Below are 24,338 nucleotides of genomic sequence, written 5' to 3' on the forward strand. Positions count from 1 at the left end.
AGTTTTGGGCTGTGTCTAGTATTGTTTCTGGGAAGCAATCCCATTTATGTAGGAGGGGCCGGACCCTCACAGCGGGAGTGTGTGTTTTTGTGGGAGAAAGGATGTGCGTGTGAGTCTCTGCCTATACTGTATGTGTGTTTCTGCGTGTGTCACCATGTGTTTGTACAGTAGTTTGTGTTGGGTGTGTGTGTAATCCAATGTGAGGGTCTGTGCACTCTGCCACCCTGTGCTGGAGGGGGGTTTGTCCAAACAGCGCCAGTGTTTGCACAGGGCTGTCAGGATGACTGGGCTGGCTGGCCCGGACACTGCCTGTCTGAAAGACTCTCCAAAAAAGCTCTTAAAGCTCCATCTGAAGCTCTGCTTATCACAACCACCATCTGACTGGAGGAAAAGCAGATAAGCAATGAAAACCAAAGAAAAAATGTCTCTCGTATCTTCAACATGACTTTCCTTACCCAGTCACCCAAATCCTTTACTGGGTGGGGTGGTGGGCGAGGTGGGACATAATTTGTGGTGTTGTCACACGTCATCTCGTGACAGGACCATCTGTTAGACACATCATTGAGAGCAGGTGTTTTGGGGTTTGCTGATGTAGGCTGTTTCTGGTCAAGTCAGGGTGTGCGTGTGTGTGTGTGTGTGTGTGTGTGTGTGTGTGTCTTTGCATGTATGTGTGTGTTTTTGTGTTTATGTGTGTGTGCACATACATGTACATGTGCATGTGTTGGTGTTGGACAAATGGACAAGTTGATATATCAGGGCCAGCCTGTGGCAATGGTTTTGCTCTACAGAATATATTATCCTAGACCTCATCCATCTTGTCATCCTCTTACCGTGATCCCCTGCAGGGCCTTTTTCCTGATATTTCCTCACATATTTATTTATATATTTCCTCCCTATCATCTACACTCATTTAAAAGAACCAGTTAGGTGAAAGGAGACAAATCCTCATCCATATGCCATTTTAGTGAGGTGTGGAACTAAAGCCTTACCCATAGAGATCAACACAGTGCATGGCTGAAAATCATGTTTGCATTTACATTTTACCTTTTTAAAAATCCATCTGACCTATCCAGAGGGACTTCCAATAAATGCAGGCACCAGCATAAATGAGCATTTGTTCTCGATTTTATTTATTCCTCTTTGCTTGGTACCAGTTGGGACGGCCCTTTGTGGCCATTCAGAGGGTAAGGGCGGAGCCACCCAGTGGGGTTCGACCAGGCTCAGGTGTGGTAGACCTGCCATTTGTTTCCAGGCCATTAACTCAGAATAGAGAGCAGTATGGTGCCACTCAGTGAGATGGCTGCCCATAAGGCACTTTGTCATCGTGATGGAGTACTCATTATTACAGTGTCATTGTTCATCATACACCCACAAGCCATATTATTGTTACTGAATGACGCCCTTACTGTCATCTGCTAACTTAATTTTATCGAAAAAAAATGTGTATGTATATTTTGCCTTTGCACTCAACCTTGTCAGGATACATGTAATATATATATTAATATTATTAGGAGTTAAAAAAATATATGATTTCTACAGAAGTAAAGTCATGAGGACCAATCACAAGAATATCAGTGTTTCCCTAAAGTTGGGGAGGGCTTTGTCTTGGGACCACTGTAAATGAAGTAGAAGCCTTGCACACTGAGCCTGAGGTTATTTAGACTTCTGATGACCAACCATGACATTGGGATGTTGTTCACTGCCGTGGCTTGCTGGTTGTGTTTGAGCAAGTGAGCAAGAGGCTGCAAAGGGCTAGGATGACTCAGTGTAAATCTGTGATTGGCGACAGCGGCATGGGGTTAATGTAGCGGAACCCCCCCCCCACCTCCCCCACCCCCCACCCCCCCCTCCCAATGTGGTCCCATCCTCCCCACAGGCCCTCTGTCACGCTTGACTCACCAGGGGGTGACTTTTGAGTGACAGGTGGAAGGTGGACTGCGATTGGCTCACGCAGCAGTGTGGTTGTGGGTGTTTGAGTGTGGACAGCCAATGGCGTGGTCTCAGGATAGTGAGCTGAACAAGAGCTCTCCAGTTGAGAGATGGAGAGTTAGAGTTTCCGTGTGCTAGTGTGTGTTATCTCACACAGGAGGCACACTCTAGTCTGGCTGGGTGAAAAATACAAGAAAAAGTGCAAGGATAATAGAAGAAGAAAAATGCAACATGAGACTCATGGAATTCTCCAAGGTGAGAACTGCGTTTCTAGACCTTTACCGCTCTTTGTTGTTTGTAATGTGGAAGAGTTTTCATGGCTTGCTGTGCTTGCTTGTTAGTTCAATCCAGGTCAGGAGAGTTGAGGTTGAGAGATCTTGTTTTCAGAGGAGAGAATAATTCAGTCAACACACAACATATGTTGGAATTTTTTCTTCGTGACCTTAAAGGGCTCAGACTCAGAAGAATCCTTTTGGTTTCTCTCTTTATGGATATATTGATGTGTACTGAGTATGATTTGTGAGCAGTTGTACACAATTGAAGTAAATGTGCTGAAATGATCGTAGAGGGAATCTGGATTTTTCACTTGACCGTCTTTCTCAGAAATGGAATCCACTTCTCTATTCCCATTACTAGTTTTAAATCTCCTACTTTCTTTCTCTTTTTTTTTCTCTTCTCAGCACATGTATTTTCCCCCCACAAACAGCATTGGTATGGATCACTCCCTCTCCCTTGTTGTAATGCATCTGTGTTTTCTTCTTCTGTGTCCTCAGACTCACCCACGGCTGTGAGAGCTCCACTGGTGTGAGTGAGTGGCCTGGCTGGACCTTTTCTCCCTACATCCATCTCTTCATTTATCCTCTCATCTACCCATCCCCTCCTCTGTCCCGGGCACCATGCTGGTGCAGTGGCTGGCCTGGTTGGCCCTCTTGTCTCTGGACTGGGCTCCAGGCAGTTTGGCCTTCACCACCACCAGAGCCCAGGGCCTGAGGGGCCGCATCCAGAGAGACCGCAGGAACATCCGGCCCAACATCATCCTTATCATGACGGATGACCAGGATGTGGAGCTGGGTAAGATTGACGCACTCGTCCCCGCCTCCCTGGAGTTCCGCTGTAGAGCTCTTTTTTTTTTTCCTCTCTTATTTACTGTTTTAATTCTATGTTATATTCTTTCTCGCATTCTTTTCCGCGCTTCTCCCTTATTTTCTCACTTCCTCTGTCTTTATCTTTTTCTCTGTCTTTGTCTTTGTGGGTGTTTGCTTCAGGATTTATGAATGTATTGTAGTCTTCTTCCACACATGAAATATTAAATGGAAACCATAAGCACGAGCAGAAGGGCCATCTGGCCCAAGCGCTGCTTTATTTGTGTTTAGCTCATGCACAGTGGATTATGATTATGTTTACTGCTGCCCCTCAGAGAATGCAATGAGAAAAGGTTAAGTCATCTAATGAGTGCGCTGTGTTTAGCCACATGGCAGTGAAATAAATAGAATCTTGTTCGTTTAGAAAATACTTTAGCGATTGTCTTTCACAAACAGCAACATTGGCATGGTGCATATTGGCACAACACCTTATTTATAGTATTGACAATGTATTCTGCAAAATTCAAACAGACTTCAGTGGAATGTGCAGCACTGACCGCCCTATCTTGCCCTCCAGGTTCTCTACAGGTGATGAATAAAACTCGTAAGATCATGGAAGATGGAGGCACTTCTTTCACCAATGCCTTTGTTACCACGCCCATGTGCTGCCCGTCACGGTCCTCCATGTTGACGGGCAAGTACGTCCACAACCACAACACCTACACCAACAACGAGAACTGCTCCTCCCCTTCCTGGCAAGCCCAGCATGAGCCGCGCTCTTTTGCCGTCTACCTCAACAACACTGGTTACAGGACAGGTTGGTGGACACACACACACACACACACACATAGAGGGGCATTTTCCTATACATATTAAAAATTTGAACTGTTTCTGTCATCCAGAGCACATTTAAATCTTTCTCATATCTCATCAAGCCCTGTATTCTGTTTAGCTTGTTAAGCTATATTGTGAGGGAGGGGCATAAAATGTCCCAAAATCATGGACACATTCACATTACATTTTACATTTTAGGCATTTAGCTGACATTCCTATCTAGAGCAACTTACAATGGGACTGGGTGATGTGATTTACAGGGGGTGAGGGGGACTTCTGTTTCCACTGTTTCTTCAGTTTTCAGGTTACGATGGTTCACCCGCAGTGGGCCCCGTCTCCATTTTAGCCAGGGTTCCATCAGTCACTGCTAGCTCAAATGGCCTGCTGGCCCCCTTACATTCACTGCTGTTAGTCAATGCAAATTTTTACGGGAAGCTAGAGTCCATCGCCCTGCTTGCCTGGCTGTCTGCTGTGAGAAATGCAAACACGGCGAGGGTGCCAGGTCGCTGTCGTGTCTCATCAGACAGTGTCTGTGTGAGTGACGGGCAGGCGCTGGACCGGGCAGCTCAATGGGGTCCTGTGGGCTGCAGCATGGCCTGCGGTTTCGAGCTGATGCGTTAGTCTACAATTAGCCCTCTCCGGGACAGGCTGGCTCCCTGCCCAGCCTACTGGAGAACGTTGTGCAGTGAGGCCAGGGGAAAAAAAGAGACAAGCGAAAAATATTCTACATCATGCTCATGCACACAGATATGCTCACACAGACCCACAGAATTAAGGCTTTTACAGGTAGGAGTGAGAAAGAAAACAGCATGTACTGATGTTGACCTAAGATTGCATTTGTCTTCTCTCCCCTTCTCTACTGCAGCCTTCTTCGGCAAGTACCTCAATGAGTACAATGGCAGCTACATCCCGCCTGGGTGGCGAGAATGGGTCGGGTTGATCAAAAATTCCCGCTTCTATAATTACACCGTCTGTCGGAATGGTTACAAGGAGAAACATGGTGCAGATTATGCCAAGGTATGTACCCGCTGGTGTATTCCCACAATTCCCAAAAAGGGGCCATTAATTCAATCACCCATTTGTTTTTCCTTTATGACCCAATATAAAGTCTTCTCCTGACTAATTGCAGGTTCCACTCTACATATAAATATAGATATTGTGGCACTTCACTTATCACAGCGTTGTGATTCAGGCTGGCAGGAATTCTCCGACGAGAATTAAAGGGGATGTGTTGATCTGAGGTGGCGTCTCCTCTTTCTGCAGCGTATTATAGCATCTCTTTATTATGTTGTGCCTTACCTCAACATTTAGACGCTGTAAAATTGAAACACCTTTGTGATTATGAGAGACCAAAGTTGCCATGAAAATTACCACCCTGAACTTGTTTTTGTCTCTCTCTCTGTCTCTCTCTCTCTCTGTCTCTCTCTCTCTCTCTCTCTCTCTCTCTCACACACACACTCTCTCATACACACATGCACACACACACAAAATTAACTTTGCCACCCCCAGACTCTGGAGATGAGCGATGCGGTAGCTCTGTGTTTTTGTTTTGCACGGCTTTGCATGGCATGGGGCATCCATCTTCCCCCCCAATGTTTCACAAGAGCTGTCAGTTTCTTTTCCCAGCTCCATGCCAATGTCCTCCCAGGTAGCGTAGTCCTGGGGGCATGAGGAATGCGCAAGGAGGTTTCATGGTTTGGATACACGTCAAGTTGAGTTTTAAAATGGTCTTCCCAAAGGATGGGCAAACAAATGTTTGGACTGGTATCCCCATGCCAAATGACTTGCTTGTTGAGTTGGACTGAGGTGTAAAGTTACCCACAAGCTGAGAGCAAGGTGTTTACGAGACATGGGCCTGGTCAGCAGATTGTGGTTTCAGACCAAATGGACCCACTATGGGCACTCGCCTGCCAAAACCCATTAACCTGCCACAACTAGAATGATGGCAGCTCCTCTACGTAGACTCCCACAGGGTGAGAAGGTCAGGGTTTCACACAGAGTGCAGTTGGCACACCAAGTCATTGTGATTTGATGAGGCGATCGCCCAGCGATTTTAATTCAGTTAGGTTCCATCTAGTTTTCCATCTGTAGAGAGGTTGAGGTTTCTGACGTTAAGGTTCTCGTCAAAGGACTCTGTGTGAGGATATGATTCATAAGCTCACTCATTTTGAACCCCTCTCCACCTCTTAAGCTTTCCTCAAATTCCATGACAGTAGACAATTGTAATAGGGAGGTAAAGCAGAAGCTTGGCTTGCTAGCCAGATGTGGTATGTCAGTGTTATCAATGGAGGCACAAATTCCCAATAATGATCCAGGGGCTTGGAATAAGTACAACTTACTGCTTCGTTAACAATCAAACCATATAGGTTGTTATTAAAACTTTTAGAAAATGTTAGCATCATAAATTAAAATGGAGTCTGTGAGAATTGAACCATATGTGAGCGAATACTCATTATGAGAATGCCACTTAGTACTAATCAGCTCCGAATGGTTCAGGGGAAAATGAAGCTCTTCACCTTTATGACCATTTCATGGTAGTTGGCCAGCCATCCCCCTTGACACTCTCACTTCCTTTTGACCTGCCAGAGCCCTTAGCAGCAGTGGCTCAGATTATGGAGAGTTGGCAGCACAGAAGAAACCAGTATGGCAATGCTTTGCCATGTGCATGCAATCGCCAGCCTCTGTGGGCATGTGCGGCCGCCAGGTCATTAAAGCTAGCCATAAAGCCTATTAATAGAGACAGGATGAATCAGCCAAACCCACTTCTGACATTTCAGGGAAATCACCCTTTACCCTTTCATTCTGAAGCTGGCACTCCCTTCTGCATGTTGTATGCCAGGCAGCAACCGTTGCATGCCAGCGTGCAGGTAGAATGCCTAATCAACTGGTGGAATCTTGGCAAATGCTGTTGTGATTTTAGTGGAGGGTGTGACCTACATGTAAAAGACTCCACCACGCCTGGAGTCTAGGCTTTGATAAAAAGTCACGCCAATGGATTGTTGCATATGACAATGCCAAATTTCCTGAGTCTAAGCCCTTGAGAGCAAGCCCCTACTCGAAAAATGTAAAATACTTGATTTCGCTTAAATGTCACAGTTGTCCTCTCACTGCCCATTCCATTAGATAGCACAGAATCAAGCACAGTGAGAGAAAGAGAGAATGGATTGCACAGAGAGGAGCAGAGGGAGGAAGCTGTCATAACAACATACCAGTCGAGAGCGCCAGGTTCCTCTCACCATCAAGTGGTGTCACATCCAATACTGCAGAGATTCACTGATGAGGCAGCAGTTCGCATACACACAGACACACCCACACACGCACAAGCACATACGTATCCCCACACACACACAAGCACATACATACTCTCACGCACACAGGCAAGCTGCCAGCTGTTGACTCGACAGATTGGTACCGTAGTGTACTCAATGGCCCCTCTTCATATCCCACTGGCCCCTCTCCACTGATTTGAAAATGACTGGACTAGTGAAAGCAACATGTCTGGACGTGTTGCTGCAACTGAGTTTATCAATGCTTCTGTTGATTTGGATTTTTCCTAATCCCTCCTTCCCTTTTAGCCTTCTATAGACGTGATTTTAGCCCTATAATACCTTATTAACATATTCTTGGTTTTTGTTCCTCTTTTCCAGGACTATTTCACAGATCTGATCACCAACGACAGCATCAACTTTTTCCGCATGTCCAAGAGGATGTACCCACACCGTCCTGTGATGATGGTCATCAGCCACGCCGCCCCTCATGGCCCAGAAGACTCTGCACCTCAGTTCTCTGAGCTCTTCCCCAATGCCTCACAACACATGTAGGTTACACACACACAGACACACACACACACTCTGACCAGGGTTCCTACATAGGTCTAGAAAGGCTGGTCTTGATACACATATTTTTATGTAACTGTAAACCCACTATCTTCTGTCATCTACACATGTTATTTGTTACTTGAATAATCTTGAGCTATACAGTGTCGTGGCCTAGTTGACAATATTGCCATATTGCAAATGGGTTTCTGAGTGTGCCACATACTGTATTCCAGTACCATCCAATGCCACAATGTACACTGCTGGTAAAGGAATGGACATATAAATTATACACACAGAAATACTCCTAGCCAGACATTCACAGACTCTCTGGCAAGAGTTATGTCTGCTGCTATTTGGAATTTTTCTCACTAAAAAACAATTGCACTTTTTATGATTTGGTGTACCTACATTTCCAAAACATTATTACAGTGCGCATGCCCCTCATCCTCAGTGATGACAGGTTGCTGAGAAGCTGCTAGGGTCGACGACTCGGCAAGCGTGAAATCAAAATGATTTATCATCCAAGAATAGCTGGGGCACATACCAGGGAGAAGATCAGGGATGGGTGTTTTTTTTATGGAGCGCTCCTCTCATGCCAAACCCACATTGGCCTCCCACATCTCTCATCACTGAGTTGTGGCAGCGCTCCGATACTCTGGGTCGTTCCATGGCAACATGCCCTGCCGTCCCTCCGTCGGCCCTCCACCCGTCTCCCAGGGAGCCCCAGCCCGCTGGCTGGGGGGAGGGATGGAGTTTGAGAGAAGCAGACGGAGGGGGCTAAGCTGCAAGCCTGCCATTTGTGCTCCATGTTCCTCTTTCTTTCTCTCCCCCAGTGCTCTGCTTATCTTTCCCAGTTCCTTCCTCTCACTTTCTACCCCACTTAGCATTCACCTCGGTCTCTCTCTCTCTCTCTCTCTCTCTCTTTCTCTTTCTCTCTCGTCTCTTTTTCTCATCCCTACTCGCTCCCTCCGCCCCTCCCTCCTGTGTAATTCCCAGAGGACTTCCTGACCCTGTCCATATCAATCAGTAGTTTCTCCCTGCGGCTCCTGGGATGTGAGGAATGCATTGTATGCATTGTGACATTATTAATTTATTTTTAGCTCGAGCCTCCGAGTGAAGGGGGTGGAGCTGGGGCCCTGGAGTGACTAAAGGGTTGCCCCAGTGATTGCGTGTAGGTGAAGTGTGTGTAAAATGTGGTGAGGACAGGTGGTTGGCATGGGCGGGTGTAAAGTCGGCGTAGTTGCTGACTTTGCACTTAATGACCAGATATGACACAAAACCTTCTTCATAGAGAGATGTATTTGAAGCAGCGTCTGTTTCAGACATCATTCTATTTTGGACACTGTTCCATTTTGAGTTTGGGTTGGTTCAAGGAGGTTTGGTAACACCCTACAAAAACTGGTTAGGCCCTGGCAAAGGTCATCCACCACCTAACCCCAGGTAATGGAAAATCATGACTGCAGCCTTGTTTGCTCAGCCACTCTCTCTCTTGGCTGTGGAAGTCATATACAGCTAATCTGTAATGCATGGAGCTGGGAAGAGACTGCGTGGCAGTAAAAGAGGAGCCAGCTCGTAAATCAAACAGGCGTCTGTTCTTTTGACGGCAGCAATAGCAGGGGAGGGTTTGATGTTAATGTCATTAACATTCCTCACCCAAGGTGTTTTTACCCTGTCTCTTAGATGTAAGCTAAGGCTAGCTACTGACTCACTCGAAAAACTAGAGATGTGGTTTGGTTTCTCAGTGTCAGGTCTTTCTAAAACAGACAGTGAATGTAAGCTATTCTGGACATAGCTCAGCAAGTTGCTTTAGGGAAAGCCAGTAAATCCATGTTAAGCTAAGGCCTTCACCACAGCTCTACCCCATGCTGAATGGTACCATGTCAAGGTTTTGTATGGTCAGGAGGCATTCTGAAGTGAACACCGGGCCTTGCACTGTTGTAATCCATGGCTAATACCACAAAACACCAACCTATATGTGACAGGTGGCAGGTGTGACCTCTCCTATATGGACTGGCTTCATTCCACTGACCCCTGCATTCCTGGTTCCCCGGTGCCCAGGGCCCCATACCTTGGTGGCCCAGTGCCCAGAGACAGGTCCCTTTGTGGGGCTTATTAGACCGCCTGGCTGGGTGGGTGAAGAGTTCACCCTTCGCACAAAGAAGGCCTGAGGAGGAGAGGGCAGAAGGCAGCTCACTCAATCAGAGCAGAGCAGCTCCCATAGCAGGTCTTCATTAAGTATCTAAGCCTGGATAGGTTGTCTAGGGGCTGCTTATAAAGGGTGGAACCTAGTCCTCTTAATTTATACGTTATTCTAAGAATGAAGTACTTCCAAATTAGAATGGAAATTATTTCCTGGTCATTGCAGAATTCCAGGAACACTGCAGACATAGCATTCTGCGTCTAAACTTGATTTGGTTTCTGGGGCTATAGTTATACTATTCACTATACTTTTTCATGGACCTAGAACCACAGAAGACTTCCAGACACAAAAGTCAACTTCATACTCAGGCAGGCTTGCGGGTCTACATCTCCCTCCTCCTCACAACAACTCATACCACAACAGACAGGTGAACTGCTTCTCTCAGCCACAACTCCACAAACAACACTCTTTCTCCCTCCCTCTCGCTGTGTATCCACCCTTTTAATTCCCCCATTTCAAATGACCGTGACTTATTGAGTTTTTGGTCCAGAACTTGTTGCAAACTTGACTTTGGGGCCTATTATTTTCTTAAGCATGTGCCAACCCTCAAATGACTTCTCTGTGCCAAGAGCGCAGTGGAGCAGGGAGACTCTCGTCTCTGTGTGAGGGGAGAGATGGTCAGAGGGAGGCGTGGAAAAACAGCTAGCGTGCTGGCTGCTGAGCATTAAGACATTTCCCTCAACAAACAGGCCAGTTATTGATGCTTGTCACATACAGTAGACAGCAGGTTAGAGAACCCACAGGCACCTGTTACTGAGAAGCAGTTTGTGAAAAGTAGCAGACAGGTGCCTGCTGGCATCTTAAATGGGCTCTTTATGGCTGTTGCATAGTCTGATGACTCCCATGTTTTTGATAGACGTCCAGAAATATTTTGTTTTCGTACCTCTGTGTGACTCTATCAGACACATGATATATGTTCCATCGGTCCTAACACTAATATCATAATACCCTTTAATATGTTGTCCTTGGATGAAAAGGGAAATAAAGCCAGTTTGTTTACATGCTCATCTCTCCCTCCTGTGTGCTCCCTCCCTAGCACCCCCAGCTACAACTATGCCCCCAATATGGACAAACACTGGATCATGCAGTACACCGGCCCCATGAGACCCATCCACATGGAGTTTACCAACTTTCTACACCGGAAGAGGCTGCAGACCCTCATGTCTGTGGACGACTCAGTGCAGAAGGTGAATTCTTTATGTAAATTGTTATATAATTGTGTGTTTGTTGTCTGAATGGCTACACATTTAGCCTCTGTTGCACATTTAGCCTCTGTTATTTTCATGTTATTCAGTAACCATATGTGTACAGCATCTGCTTGTGGTGACCTTACAGAACATTCAATTGGTAATTATGTATAAGTTTGTAGAAGCAACCTGCACAACTTATTATAGTATGCAGGCCACTCTCTCTGAATCGTGAACCCTTCATTTTGGAAGCCTCCTGTGCCACTAACTATAGTATCTGGCCATCTCTGGCATTGATATTTATTTATTTAATTAATTATCTAATCATTAATTTTATTTCCCAGGTTTATGAGATGCTAATAGAAACTGGAGAGCTGGACAACACTTACATCATCTATACCGCAGACCACGGCTACCACATCGGTCAGTTTGGGCTGGTCAAAGGCAAATCCATGCCTTACGACTTTGACATCCGAGTGCCCTTCTTCCTGAGAGGACCCAACGTGGAGCCAGGGGCAGTGTAAGACTGACCAGTCACTAAAATCATATTATCAGGGTTCTTCAGCTTGCAAATTACATTGTCTCTTACATCTCCAAATGTTTCATCACCTTGAGGCTGTGGCAAACATTTAATACTGCATTGTAAAAGTTCAAGAATGTGTGGGTGTAATCCTCACTTATTCAGGTAATTTGCTTTTATCAGTGTACATCACTGCTGTATATTGCAGAAGATTAAGTAAAGTTTGATGTGTGTGTGTGTTTCTTCAGGAATCCTCATCTGGTGCTGAATATTGACCTGGCTCCCACAATTCTCCACATTGCCGGGCTGGACACCCCTCCAGACATGGATGGAAAGTCCATCCTTAAGCTGCTGGAGCAGGAGAAGACTGGCAACAGGTCTGTATGGGCCCATCATGGCTATGGGAATCTGAATCTGAATCATGACATGCTGTAATGCAAATACAGCATACAATAATGGCTTAGTGTGCATAATATGTGCTTCACTTCTATTCAGTAGCCGCTATTGAGCAAATGCAAAGTTGTTCAGCCGGAATAATTGCTTCTGGTCCAGCTTTGCAAAAAGTGGGTTCAAGTGCAATTTGGGTGATTTTTCTCGGCTCTAGGGCTTTGGCTGGGATTCTTTGAGGTTCTCTTCATGAAGTTTCTCTTAGAATTTAGTTTGCTAGTTGAATCATCTGTTGTTGGGTACTGATGGAGGGTCAAATGAGACCATCCAGACCCTCTGCCCTCTATTAAAATCAAGCATTGTAAATACATACACATAAATACATAAAAAAATTCAGTTCCACTGGAAAACATTTTCAGAGCAACAGAAAGGACAGAGGTATTCCATTTAATGCTGAAACGGCATTTGCGGTTATTTTCAACACATTTTTTCATATTCCATATTTCCCGGTGTTCACTTCAGAATGCCTCCTGACCCCACAAAGTCTCGAGCTTGCTGTGATCAACTTCCATAATGTTGGCTAGTTGTGCGACCGACATAGCTGATGGTGAGCGCACAGGCCATATGAATTCTATAAACTTTGTGCGTTTTGTTTTCCCAGATTCAAACCCAACCGGAAACCCAAAGTCTGGAGGGACACATTCCTGGTGGAGCGAGGGTAAACTGGTGTTCTTTATTCCCTTTCCACACCACAGGCACATCCATGTCATTGCAGAACATCGTGTGTCGCGCAAACCCGACAAAACATTTCATTGAACCCGAGATGTGTGAGGCCCGTTGCATGTTCCCTCTTCCAGCAAACCAAGCCTCTTTTCCCAGTTATTTGTTATCTGACAGACATTTCCTGACCACAGTTGGCTTGGAAGGCAGCGCTGGTGGAAGGGGGATCGAAATTTTCTAGGTTGTTTGGTAAAGCTATAAACGGCTGGCACATTATGACAGTTCACGCAAGAGGCGCTGACACATGTGTAACCAGGCTATTCGATCAGTCATAGGAAAAACAATCCAAGTCTTTGTCCTCTGCAGGGGCCTTGCATATTCAGCACACCACCAAGACACTAAACTTGACTTAGCCCGCTGTCCTTGCACTGCCGGAGACAGACGGAGGATACATTACAGTAACACGGTAGAGCTAGACATGCGCAAAATAAACGAGGGCTAGCCAGGCTCAGGATGATATTACCTGAGGAATGGCAGGAAGGCTCACACTCAATCTGCTCACAGGACATGTCACCAGCTCCCCCAGTGTGGAATTCAGCCGCCGCACCACGGCCAGCACCTGACTGTTTCCTCAAGACTGTTTTCTTTGTGCCGCGTGCACTCGCATACATGCTGTCACGCACATTTACAAACGCCGTCAGTCCTTTATTTAACCTCTCCACAGCCACCAGAAATATATCACCTAACATGATACGTCCTATTTTGACAGCCCACTTTTGTTCACTCAACATGCTAAGCTGCGCTAATGCCAGCGGTACACTGTCGGAAACCCGACAGCTCGGAGAGAAATAATCCCATCAATCTCCTCTTCACATGGCAGAGGTGGCCAAGCAAAAAAAATACAAAAAATAGAGAAAAAGGCACAGGAAGGAGAGACAGAGGGCATAGGTAGGAAAAAGAGGCGGGAAGAGAACATCACTGGCTGTGTCCAGAGCTGTGCTGGCAGTGTGTGTAATGATATATTACGTCTTTCGAGAAGCACTTTCGTACAGCTGCTGTTTTTCTCCACCGTCATTTCCTCACATCCCCACTTATTTGCCAATCGCCTGCTTGTCCCCTTGCTATTATTCTCATCTCCTTCCCACTCATTTGCTCATGTGCCAGCGACTGCATCAACATCCGCAGACACGTGTCCAAGAGTTTAAACGGAGAACCCGTTAGCTCTGCTGCCGCTGATGCAGATCAGTCTCCTGCTGGCCTATGTTTGTGTGACAGAGGAACTGGCTCACCCGTGGACCGCTGTGTATGAAATGAAAAGAGCGTGACCCCTGACCTGTCGGGGCTTTAGCTCTTTTAATCCATTCTTCCATTAATCCACACTGTTTATGAAGGCTGTCTGCTGGCGCTCTATTCTCTAAGTGCTGAGATTAGCCTCCACAGACCTTTCACTCTATTACTCAGACACAGATGTAGCACTACAGAGCGGACAGTCACACACAGTAGCTAATGTGTATCGCACTGTTCTCTCGTTGGCCATGTGATATACTGTATGATTTCATATCCTCACATTACCTTGCAGTACCTCTGAGTCTCGTGAGACGCTGACTGACAGCTGGGACCGACTATATACTGTTTGAGAATCCAATCATCTACGTAATGTAGCCGTCAGGGAGTGACATAGACAACAACTGTTAGCGCCTTAATCACCCTTGGCTGGAAGCTAGAGAAAACAGCCAGGCCAGTGTGTGAACATTGGCTGTTTTCCCCTGGCCCGGCACGCCAGACAGGATAGGACAAGACAGCGGCCCGACTCTGGAAGGGGACAGGTTGTTCTTTGCTTCGTCGTCGTCGTCGTTCTGTCTGAAGGTCTTGAGCAGCCAGGCCATGTTGGCAGAGAGCTGGCAGGGGTGTGTGTGTGTGGAGGGGGTGGGTGGTTGGCATGGGGCTTAGCATAGGCTTGGCCAGGACCAGTAGTGGTGGCGGTGGTGGGAGGGGGTGGGGGGTGGTGGCTGAGGGTGGTGCCAAGCCAAGGTCAAACAGCTTGGCCTGGAGCTGAGCGCTGGTGTGAGGCTGAGCTGTGCTCCGCGCCCGGGCCTCCACTGGCACACACAGACGCTACGTAGCCTATCCATTCACTGGCTTTGACCATGAGAAGCACACAGCCCTGCCATGACAGAAAATAAAAAAGTGAACACTCCTTATGTGAATAAAACTCTGGCGAACTGTGCTCAGTTTACTAAGAGAGCTGTACTTTGTCTAGTTAGTATATAGACTCCCTGAATAAGTCCATTGTTTGATGCTGATGTCATACTCAGTTTTCTCCCCTAATTCTGTTTACCTGTTGTGCCGTGCAGCAAGATCCTGAGGAAGAAGGATGACTCTGTGAACACACAGCACACCAACAGCCTGCCCAAGTACAAGAAGGTCAGAGAGACGTGCCAGCAGGCCGAATTCCAGACGCCCTGTGAACAGCCCGGACAGGTAAAACAAACACACATGCACACACACAGACGCACACAAGCACTTATTTCCGCAAACCTTTGTGAACCTTTTGTGAATAGAAGGGAGTTCCCCTCGTATCCACCAAGTCATATTTCCTCAGTTCTTTTCCAATAGCAGAGGTGCATATCGTTCTCAAAGTGCGCTCTCTGCTTGACATAGCCGCTGTCTGGCGAGCTAGCGTTCTGCAGAGCCACAAGTCAAATAGCCGTTTACATCAATTGGTTTATAATTGGACGCTTTTGCACCGTTTTGTGGTGGACCAATTTGTTGGGACTTCCTTTCATCTGTGCCCATTAATTTGCTGGCAGAACCTGTTAGACCAACAGTAAGTGGTATGTGGCCATGGAGCAGACAGACCTGAACAATACAAATTGTTACAATTTTCAGGTAGCATTAAATGGCAGACAGGGTTTCTGAGGGGCTAACTAATGCAATCCAGATCCCTTTTATGGCCACATAAGTGTATAACACTCAATCAGTTATTAAAGACAGCAAAGGAGCGATTCTAGTTGAGCTCAGCTGTTTGTGTGTGTGTGCATGTGTGTGCAAGTGTAAATGTACACTATGAATGTGTATGTGTGTGTGTGTTCTAGCACCTGTAATTGTTTACAGTATACACCATAATGTGTTGCTGCATAGCACAAATGAGGAGATTTGGTCATAAATGGTCTGTCTGGCATGATTTAACATACCCTCCCAGTGAGCTGCCTGAACCCCAGTGGAGTGCTCCTTACAGACATATAGGGGAAAGTGTGTTAGTCTCACTGACAGCTGGCAAGTACTTGATCTCATTGTCTTATTCCTCCTTTCACTCTCTCTCTCTCCTTCTCTTCATTTTGCTCTTCCTCTCTTTCTTAAGAGAGCTTAAAGACTTAAAACCCTTCATAAACAATTGCTGTGCCCTTGGTGAGACAACAAGTAGTTAAAAGGGTCTGCAGAAAGGACATTGGGCCTTTAGTGTTGAACACGATTAAGGTTAGGATGAGAGAAGTTTTGTTTTGGAAAAGAAAAGAGAGACTTTGGGTTGCTGCCTTTTGGATGTGACCACATGATGGTGGTTTCAGATAGACCAGATTTCTTTTCACAGAGAACAGCCTCTGTTGTGTTTTTGACCTGGAGCTGTTGTGGTACTTTGGATATGGTCATGTGATAATAGTAAGGGTTTGTTGTGGGTACGCCAGATTTACTCACCAGGGACATTGAGCAGCCTCTGTTATGTTTTGGAGGTACATGACAGTGTGAATGAGTTGCGGTACTTTGGGTCTTCCACTTCACCACTCATGTCTCAGCTTGCATGGTCTTCCATGTCTGCCCCCAGCTAACCACTCCCCTCCTCCTCCTCAGTTTCACATCCCTCTCTGCTGTCCTGCACCGTTGCAATGCGGCTGTGGTGCCTTAAAAGCCATGAACAGAAGGGAGGGAGAGAGTGTTTTCATCCCTGAGTGACAATACATCTTTCTCTCCCTCCCTCCCTCCTCGTCCCATGCTGATATAACAGCTCCGTCGGGCCCGTAAGCTGTTCGTCACTATATGAGACTTCCAAAGGAAACACGATCTGCCTTACGGCCCTTTGTTTGGACCCTCGTTCCCACACTCACTGCTGATAATCTGCACTGTAGATGTGCAGATGTGTCTCTTCCACTTATGCAAGGCCTAACTAGCGGCACTACTCACAGCAATTAGCCTCAACTTTCTTTTCTAGTGGGAATGGATGCTGAGAGAGACAGGGAGGATGTAGAAGAGTGCGTGGATATGCATTTAAACAATTCCGCCAGTGACGCACTTGGCACCGACATATCCACTTGAGCAGTCAGACTGATAGGGGTTTCCACATTGTTTACAGACACCAGACAGATCCAATCCATCTCATGTGGTAGTTTTGGTTTATCTTTCTTGCCGCTTTTGGAGGCCATTCTTTCCCACAGGCTGTCTGAAATTTGCCTGACATGTCTGTCAGAAGCCCTTTTGTCTCAGGCAGTTTCTAAAATCAATGCAAAACAGAGGCCATACTTTTTCCATATCACTTACATCCATGGTACTTTAGTGTCTATGCCAAATATTTTTCATTGCCAAAGTAACATATGGGAATTTCTGAAAGGGATACTGATTAGGGACTCTTTGGATTTTATTAATTTCTGGGAATCTAGACGTTGAAACAAAGTATTCATGACAGAATGCTATTTCTCCCCGTTTAATGCTGCTTTGTTTGCTGTTGACAGAAGTGGCACTGTGTGGAGGAGATCACAGGGAAGTGGAGGATTCAGAAGTGTAAGGGCGGCGGGTTGAAGCAGAGCTCCAGGAAGAAGGCCCGCAGCCTCAGGCCCCGCAGCAGCTACGACAACCGAGAGAGGGGCTGCGACTGCGGGGACGGTCTCTACAAACCCTCCCGCTCAGAGCGCCGCTCCCATCGCCAGTTCCCTCCCTCGTCTGGCCAGCGTGAGTATGCACGGACACGAGCGACTGCAGATGAAAGGCCTTGGGATACATTTGGCATATTTGTGGAAATCATGATCAGTGTGGGCTGTCTTCAGCAAATATACCATGTAAAGTAAATTGAAGGCATGGTGGATAGGGCACACAGGTAGGACCACAAGTAAAGCCTATTATTTTTGTTCAAGGGTTGTGGACAGGCCATGGGGCAGACTGGTTGGGTTGACATCCAACTTACACCAGACTTGTCACACTGTATTTATGTCTGTTTCTCAGTGCCAATAGGAATAATAGCAGAGTCTGCAAGGGCTTAAACCATGATTTACTGTAATGGATTATTTAGGCTCTAAAGGGAGACAGATGCACGGTAAAAGCAAACAACAACTGCAACAAGTCCTGGAAATTGTTCTGTGGATGGTGCCTTGTGCTCGCTGTGGGGGCGGTGGTTTAGAATGGTTTGATGCCATCTAGTGCAGCCTGGAAGAGCTGCAACTGAACCATGAACATCTAATAATCCTCATACATGCACTCCAGACTTGGGTCCAATATGCTGCTTCTGAGCAGGAACAATTGCAGTTCAAGATGGGTGGGGTTTACTTCATCAGGAAAACTGAGTCAGTTAAGTTGTCAGTCATGGAAATATACTAAATTGACTGTAAAATGCTTTCCTAAATTGTTTTCCTTTTCTATAATTTCTGGCACTCACTGTGTTGTCCCACCCATCTGGTAGCAAAGCAGGATAAAGTAGACCATAAAAATACTGCTTGACTCAAGTTTATTTGTTTTTTGCAGGCTATCGTCCCCGTTTTGTCCACACCCGGCCTGCCAGGTCTCTGTCTGTGGAGTTCGAAGGTCAGATATATGACATCGACCTGCAGGCAGACGACCAGTCAGCTGTCCGGCGCCGTGTCATCACAAAGCGCCACTACAACACAGAGGACCCAGAGTTTGACCTGGGGTCAGATGACGGTTCAGAGGAAATGCTGGCGGATGATACCAATGCTGTTGGGTACCCCAACTCTGTGAAAGTCACCCACAAGTAAGAACTCTACTAGTCTCCATATAAACCCTAGCAAGAGTATCTCAATAGGCAACCGTGATAATATCAGCTCTCCATTACACTTCAGTAGTGATGAAAAGGTGTTGGTAAAGAATCAATTCTGCGTACTTTTGGGATCTACATGGGTTAGATAAGTCTATCAAAAGAGCAGTGTAAGAAAGGTGTGTGTGTATCTCCCTCAGGTGCTACATCTTGATGAATGACACTGTCCACTGTGAGAGAGAAATCTACCAGTCCTCCAGAGCCTGGAAAGACCATAAGAGCTATGTGGACCAGGAGGTGAGTGTGCTAAACTCAGATCATTAAATCACCAAATGACATGCAGTCTGACAATCTGAGGCTGTGGCTCTGACCCTCGCACTCTTCTCTCCTGGTTGCTTGTCATGTTAGAGGAAGGAACTTAAACTTGATCAAGGAAGATCAAGGAATTTAAACTTGTAGTCACGGTCGGGGTGAAAACCTTGTATCTCCAACATGTCAACTTTTCACGAGCTGAGAAAAGCAACCTTGTTTTACGCTTGACCACCATGCATTTTTCAGTTTATCAAATTATCTACCATCCCAAGGATGGTAGAATTTTCAACCCACAGAAAACCATCTAATCCTTCAATCGAAGTGAAAACATGAAAATCAACAAAATTGGAGTTACAAGGTTTTCACATGACAACAACATTATGCTGCCATTGCTGAAATGCCTAAAACATAAAATGTGAATGGAAACAATCATTCATTTGAAAATCTGATTTGATCGAATGCAGGGAAACATCAATCAGTTTTAAAAATATTTTTGCAAGATCCTCAGATCAAATGAGGACAGGAGGTGCAAAGAAAAAAAAAATTATTATGCTAGTCTAACCCCCGCATGCAGGGTAATAGCAGATAAGAATTTAATTGTTGTTGAGTTGTATTTGTTGCATATTCAATTCCAGATTGAAGCGCTTCAAGACAAAATCAAAAACCTCCGGGAAGTGAGAGGCCATCTGAAGAGGAGACGACCAGATGAGTGTGACTGTGGAAAGAAGAGGTTAGTCGTCTAAATCTGACCTCAAAAGTACTTTTTCTTTCCCCCGTTCATATCATTTTCTCTTATAGAATTCAAGTTATTTCCATCTATAGCTTATTTTAGGCCTTATGCCAACCCCTTGTGGAGTCCATAGATGAAAGTTTTCTGTCAGGTCCTTAGTCTCTTTCTCTGTTTATTAAAACCAGCTACTATAGCAAAGGAGACAGAAACAAGGCAGAGAGATTGAAGAACAAGAATGATCAACTCCATCCATTTAAGTGAGTTCCTCTTCCCCTCTAATTATGGGTTCGCCCCCATTTATTATCATCCCTTTCCATACTGATCAATACTGACCGTGTAATCTGCAACTCACTCGTAGTGTACGTATATTGCACAGACCTCAAATATTATAATGCTGTTTGACTGTATGTTGTTGATGTAACTAGATACTGTTTGATCATTGGCAGAAATCTGCATGGTCACCGCATGCCTGTTGTACCCATGGGGTATTGTGAATGTTGTCACTAAAACTCACCTTTGTTTAGATGACTTGTAGATCCCAGATTGTACGACTAGTCCAGCATGTGTGTATGTGTGCTGTGATGTGTTTGAAGATTTGTTATGTGACCTGAAAGCACCAATGGGTTTCTAAGGAGCACTTGCATTTCATTGGGTGTCCGTCAGTGGGGCTTAAATGCCAAAGCAAATGTATGGCCAGGGACCTATTTTGTGTGTGTGTGTGTGTGTGTGTGTGTCTGGAAGTGATTGACTGAGCCGCATGGAAAAGATAGAATGACTCAACAGAGGGGAAGTCAGTCAATCCCTCAAACACAGTGATCAACTTGCACCAGGAAACATTGGGAACAGATTATGCGAATACAAAGCAGCTGTTTTTTGCAGTGACTGTTGTGCATTTAAGTGTGCGTTTTAAGGAGGAAGAGGGACAGTGGCTAGAATGTCATCCCAGAGAAAATTGGACATAGTGAGAGCTTAAACATGAAAGTAAACAGACTGTCATGTCCTGGCACCAGCGCTGCCTTCTGGAAGTTCCCTCCAGAGGTTCCACCAGTGCGGTTACTGGCACCAGAGAGGATAGGGGCTGATGTCATCTTTACATCACTCTGTTTTGTAAATTGCTCGTGTTTTTGTCCATCAGGGAGGCTGCGCAGGAAGTCGACGGGAAGGCCCAGCTGTACAACGAGATCCGGAGGAGGAAGAAGGAGAGGAAGGAGAGGAAGAGGCAGAGGAAGGGAGATGACTGCAGCCTGCCTGGTCTCACTTGCTTCACCCACAACAACGACCACTGGCAGACTGCCCCCTTCTGGAATCGTACGTTAACTGTGCTGCCAGCTCCTCGCACTGCTTCCCAATGCAATACAACTGAATATAGCATGGTCCGACACCTTTATCACCCTTGTTTAATCAAGGAAGATGACTATGAACACATTCTTATTTACAGAAAAGTAAAGTGCCAAAGCCAAAGTGCCTCATGCATTCATTTTGTGCACTTGTATTTCTCTTTTAACACTAAAAGGAATTGTTCTATCCAGATATTGGTTAGTAGTCCCAACAGGACTGACAACAATGACTGACTCTGTATTATTCTGTAGTGGGTGGATTCTGCGCATGCACCAGCTCCAACAACAACACCTACTGGTGCCTGAGGACCATCAACGAGACCCACAACACGCTGTTCTGTGAGTTCGCCACCGGCTTCCTGGAGTACTTTGACCTCAACAATGACCCCTACCAGGTGGGTGAACTCTCCTGTGGTATAATCCACAACTGCCTCCTGTCATTCAGCTATGCTTCCTGTCTCTGTCTGTCTGTTTTCTCGCTCTCTCCCTCTCTCTCTCTTCCTCTTGAATGGGTTTCCTGGGCCCCTGGGTTATGAATCTTGCTGAACCCATAAAGGGTCATGTGAAAGTGTAAATCTTTCTAAATGGTAGTTAGGAGGTTTTTATGGGACAGCAGCGATATGCAACTTCCATCTTTGGTTTTCTTGGAGACAATAACACACAAATATAGAGGTGTGAGACTAATAAGTGTCTTTGTGTGCTTGTGTTACGTGTGTGTGTGTGTGTGTGTGTGTTGTACATGAGCAGCTGACCAATGCAGTCTATGCAGTGGATCGAGACGTGCTGAACAGTCTCCATGCCCAGTTGATGGAGATGAGGAGTTGTCAAGGGCACAAGCAGTGTAACCCTCGCCCCAAAGGCCTGGATACAGGTAAAAATACTCATAACATCCAACCTATCTATCTACCTACCTACCTACCTGTCCTAAAATATACACTGAGATAGGTGGACGTACAGTATGGACTGGTATTACGGGTTTAGTGGTAGTTGTTGTGTTGTGAGTTTGAGACAACAACGACTGAAACAGATTTTACACACAGAAGAGTTAGGTTGAAGTTGATCCAATTAATGTGTTTAAGAGATCATAAAATTTAGTTAAAGCGTAGTTAAAAGATACATGGATACACCCTATGGTCATAGGGTGGTCATATTGGCAGTGTGATGCTGGTTTGTGGCATTAACTGTGATTTCAGTCTAGTCTTCTGCCGTGTTCTGAATCTGTTTCAGTCTCAGTGGTGTGTGTGCATTTATCCGCATGCTGCATGTGAATGGGGATGATGATGTATGCTGAAAATTTCAGGTGAAGGTCAAGGAATCATCACTGAGACCTGTGTGTGTCCTGTTTGTGGATGTGTGTTTGATGTTTTCTTGATGATGGCACACACACACACACACACACACACACACACACACATACATACACTCAAAGATCTTTCTTTCTCAGCCCTCATCCCAGCACCTTCTGCTCTCCTGGGACCTGTTGCCTGCCTACAATACACACAGTCTACATATACTGTATTTCAAATTGAATTGTGCTGCAGACAAGTTTACATGTAGAATTTATTTTTTGAAGTCCAGCCCTTCATCTATAGGGGTATTGCACAGTCGAAAAACAAGCACTCTCTTAGGCCATGTTAGCATTGTGTCCTGGCCATCTGCCCCCTTGTGACTCACTGAGTGTTGGAGATGATATTTGGAAGATGCTGTCAGCACGGCAGTTGAGGCTGTCATTTAACATGAGCCTGTCAAGCATCACTGCTCTAATCAGCCACATTATTTTTTTACCACCACCACAGGGCCCAAGCATCCTCAAGAGCAGACATCCCAGCGACGACGGTTAATATGTAATGTCTTGATGACCTAAGCCCATAAGGATGAGCTGTAGTGTTTGTGTGTGGCATGAACTGGCGGCGTTGTTTATATCCTGAGGATAAAACTCCATGTCTGTAATTACTAGCTGGAGAGCGGAGCATCGGAGTGGCCAAGCTGCTCTCACAAACTGGTTGTGTTTCAATGCTGGCACGCCGGAGTTGTCAAAACCACGCCAGCGCAAGTCACATAGCAGCCTGAAATCTCGTACTTGCGCTGGCTGCCCTCGCGTTGGGTATCATGCCAACTCCTTGAACCAATGAAATTGCTGTTGTGGTTACACCGAGCAATGTTTTTGTTGGAAAAAATAGATTATTAAAACTTAACTGTCGGATGAATTGGATCCAGGAATGACTTGCATCTATTTGCGGAGTGTGACTTAACCATTGGACGCCATTATCACCTGACTGGATAACCTTGTGCATTTTGCCTCCAAGGGAAAACCCCCGTTGAACTCCAACCACTCAGCTCTGATCAATCCTCATCTCTCCATCCAACCCAATCATGTGACCCCCTCAAACTTTCCCCCCTACCTTCCTCCAGCCATATCCCCGAAGTTCCCCCTCCTTGCACCCTTCCTCACTTCCCCCTTCTCCTCATCCAATAATTGCATTTCTCCCTAGGGAGTAGCAGCTGTGCATGAAGAAAACTTCAATGTGAATGAACCATTTATTCCCCTCCCACATCTCCTTGATTCAAAGCATTAACAATCAATTGCTTTTATTTTTCTGATTAGGAGGTAAAGATGGAGGAAGCTATGAGCCACACAGGTATCCACAATTTTTGTTTCTCTTCAGTGGCTTTTCTTTAACACCTGCATGGGCCGAACTGCCTCATTCCCACTAATATCCATCCATGGAGTGCCGGCGCTTGATCTGTGGCTGCATGCTGGGGACACGCTAACAATTCATAACAGACCTTTTGAGTTTTTTATTTATGTATTTATGAAAGCAGCTTCCTTTGTTGTCACTCCTGTGGGCACCATCTCTCTGCACCTTTATCTGCTGTCTAATGTCAGTCTGCAGATGTTTCAGGCTACTTGAACATACACTCATATCAGCCAGTTAATTTGTGCAGTAACTCATTCTCTGCCTTATATTTTCACACCTTTGCTTGCGAGTGCAGAGGGCGCAAATTTTATACAAATTCTATTGAAATCTAAACACAAAGTTGGCACTTTCTGGTTGTTTTGGCTATTCTCAGGATAGCATGGCTGAATTAAAAAAATAAAAAATAAAAAAAATCATATGAGGAGGTGCTGAAATTGTGCTTTTACCTGAGACCCACCTGAACATCAAGTGCACGGGAATGCAAATGCATGATACCGTATCATCTCCCTCATGCATCACATTCTACATATTAGCTTTAACATCATCCTCCATGCCAGCCATATCCACAAATAAACAGTCATCACCATATTATGTGCTAGCGTAACATGA

At 45.7% G+C, this 24,338-nt stretch overlaps 1 protein-coding gene across 3 annotated transcripts in view; it reads left to right on the forward strand.

The window, feature by feature from the left end:
• sulf1 (sulfatase 1) overlaps positions 1–24,338 on the forward strand; it is a 40,594-nt gene that overhangs the window by 12,777 nt on the left and 3,479 nt on the right. Inside the window, exons 2-19 of one of the 3 annotated variants that reach the window (XM_071923966.2) lie at positions 2,703–3,000; positions 3,589–3,828; positions 4,711–4,862; positions 7,493–7,662; positions 10,900–11,050; positions 11,395–11,570; positions 11,819–11,947; positions 12,619–12,675; positions 15,032–15,158; positions 17,399–17,615; positions 18,402–18,648; positions 18,852–18,948; positions 19,599–19,693; positions 19,879–19,950; positions 20,829–21,001; positions 21,283–21,425; positions 21,778–21,901; positions 23,636–23,669. In XM_071923966.2, coding sequence (XP_071780067.1) covers positions 2,826–3,000; positions 3,589–3,828; positions 4,711–4,862; positions 7,493–7,662; positions 10,900–11,050; positions 11,395–11,570; positions 11,819–11,947; positions 12,619–12,675; positions 15,032–15,158; positions 17,399–17,615; positions 18,402–18,648; positions 18,852–18,948; positions 19,599–19,693; positions 19,879–19,950; positions 20,829–21,001; positions 21,283–21,425; positions 21,778–21,901; positions 23,636–23,669 — 2,579 coding nt within the window. In that variant the 5' untranslated portion in view covers positions 2,703–2,825. The remainder of the gene's footprint in view (positions 1–2,702; positions 3,001–3,588; positions 3,829–4,710; positions 4,863–7,492; positions 7,663–10,899; positions 11,051–11,394; positions 11,571–11,818; positions 11,948–12,618; positions 12,676–15,031; positions 15,159–17,398; positions 17,616–18,401; positions 18,649–18,851; positions 18,949–19,598; positions 19,694–19,878; positions 19,951–20,828; positions 21,002–21,282; positions 21,426–21,777; positions 21,902–23,635; positions 23,670–24,338) is intronic. The other 2 variants (XM_071923965.2, XM_071923967.2) reach the window with 2 other exon arrangements.

This window comes from Centroberyx gerrardi, chromosome 22 (assembly GCF_048128805.1).
Source record: "Centroberyx gerrardi isolate f3 chromosome 22, fCenGer3.hap1.cur.20231027, whole genome shotgun sequence".
NCBI lineage: Eukaryota > Metazoa > Chordata > Actinopteri > Beryciformes > Berycidae > Centroberyx > Centroberyx gerrardi.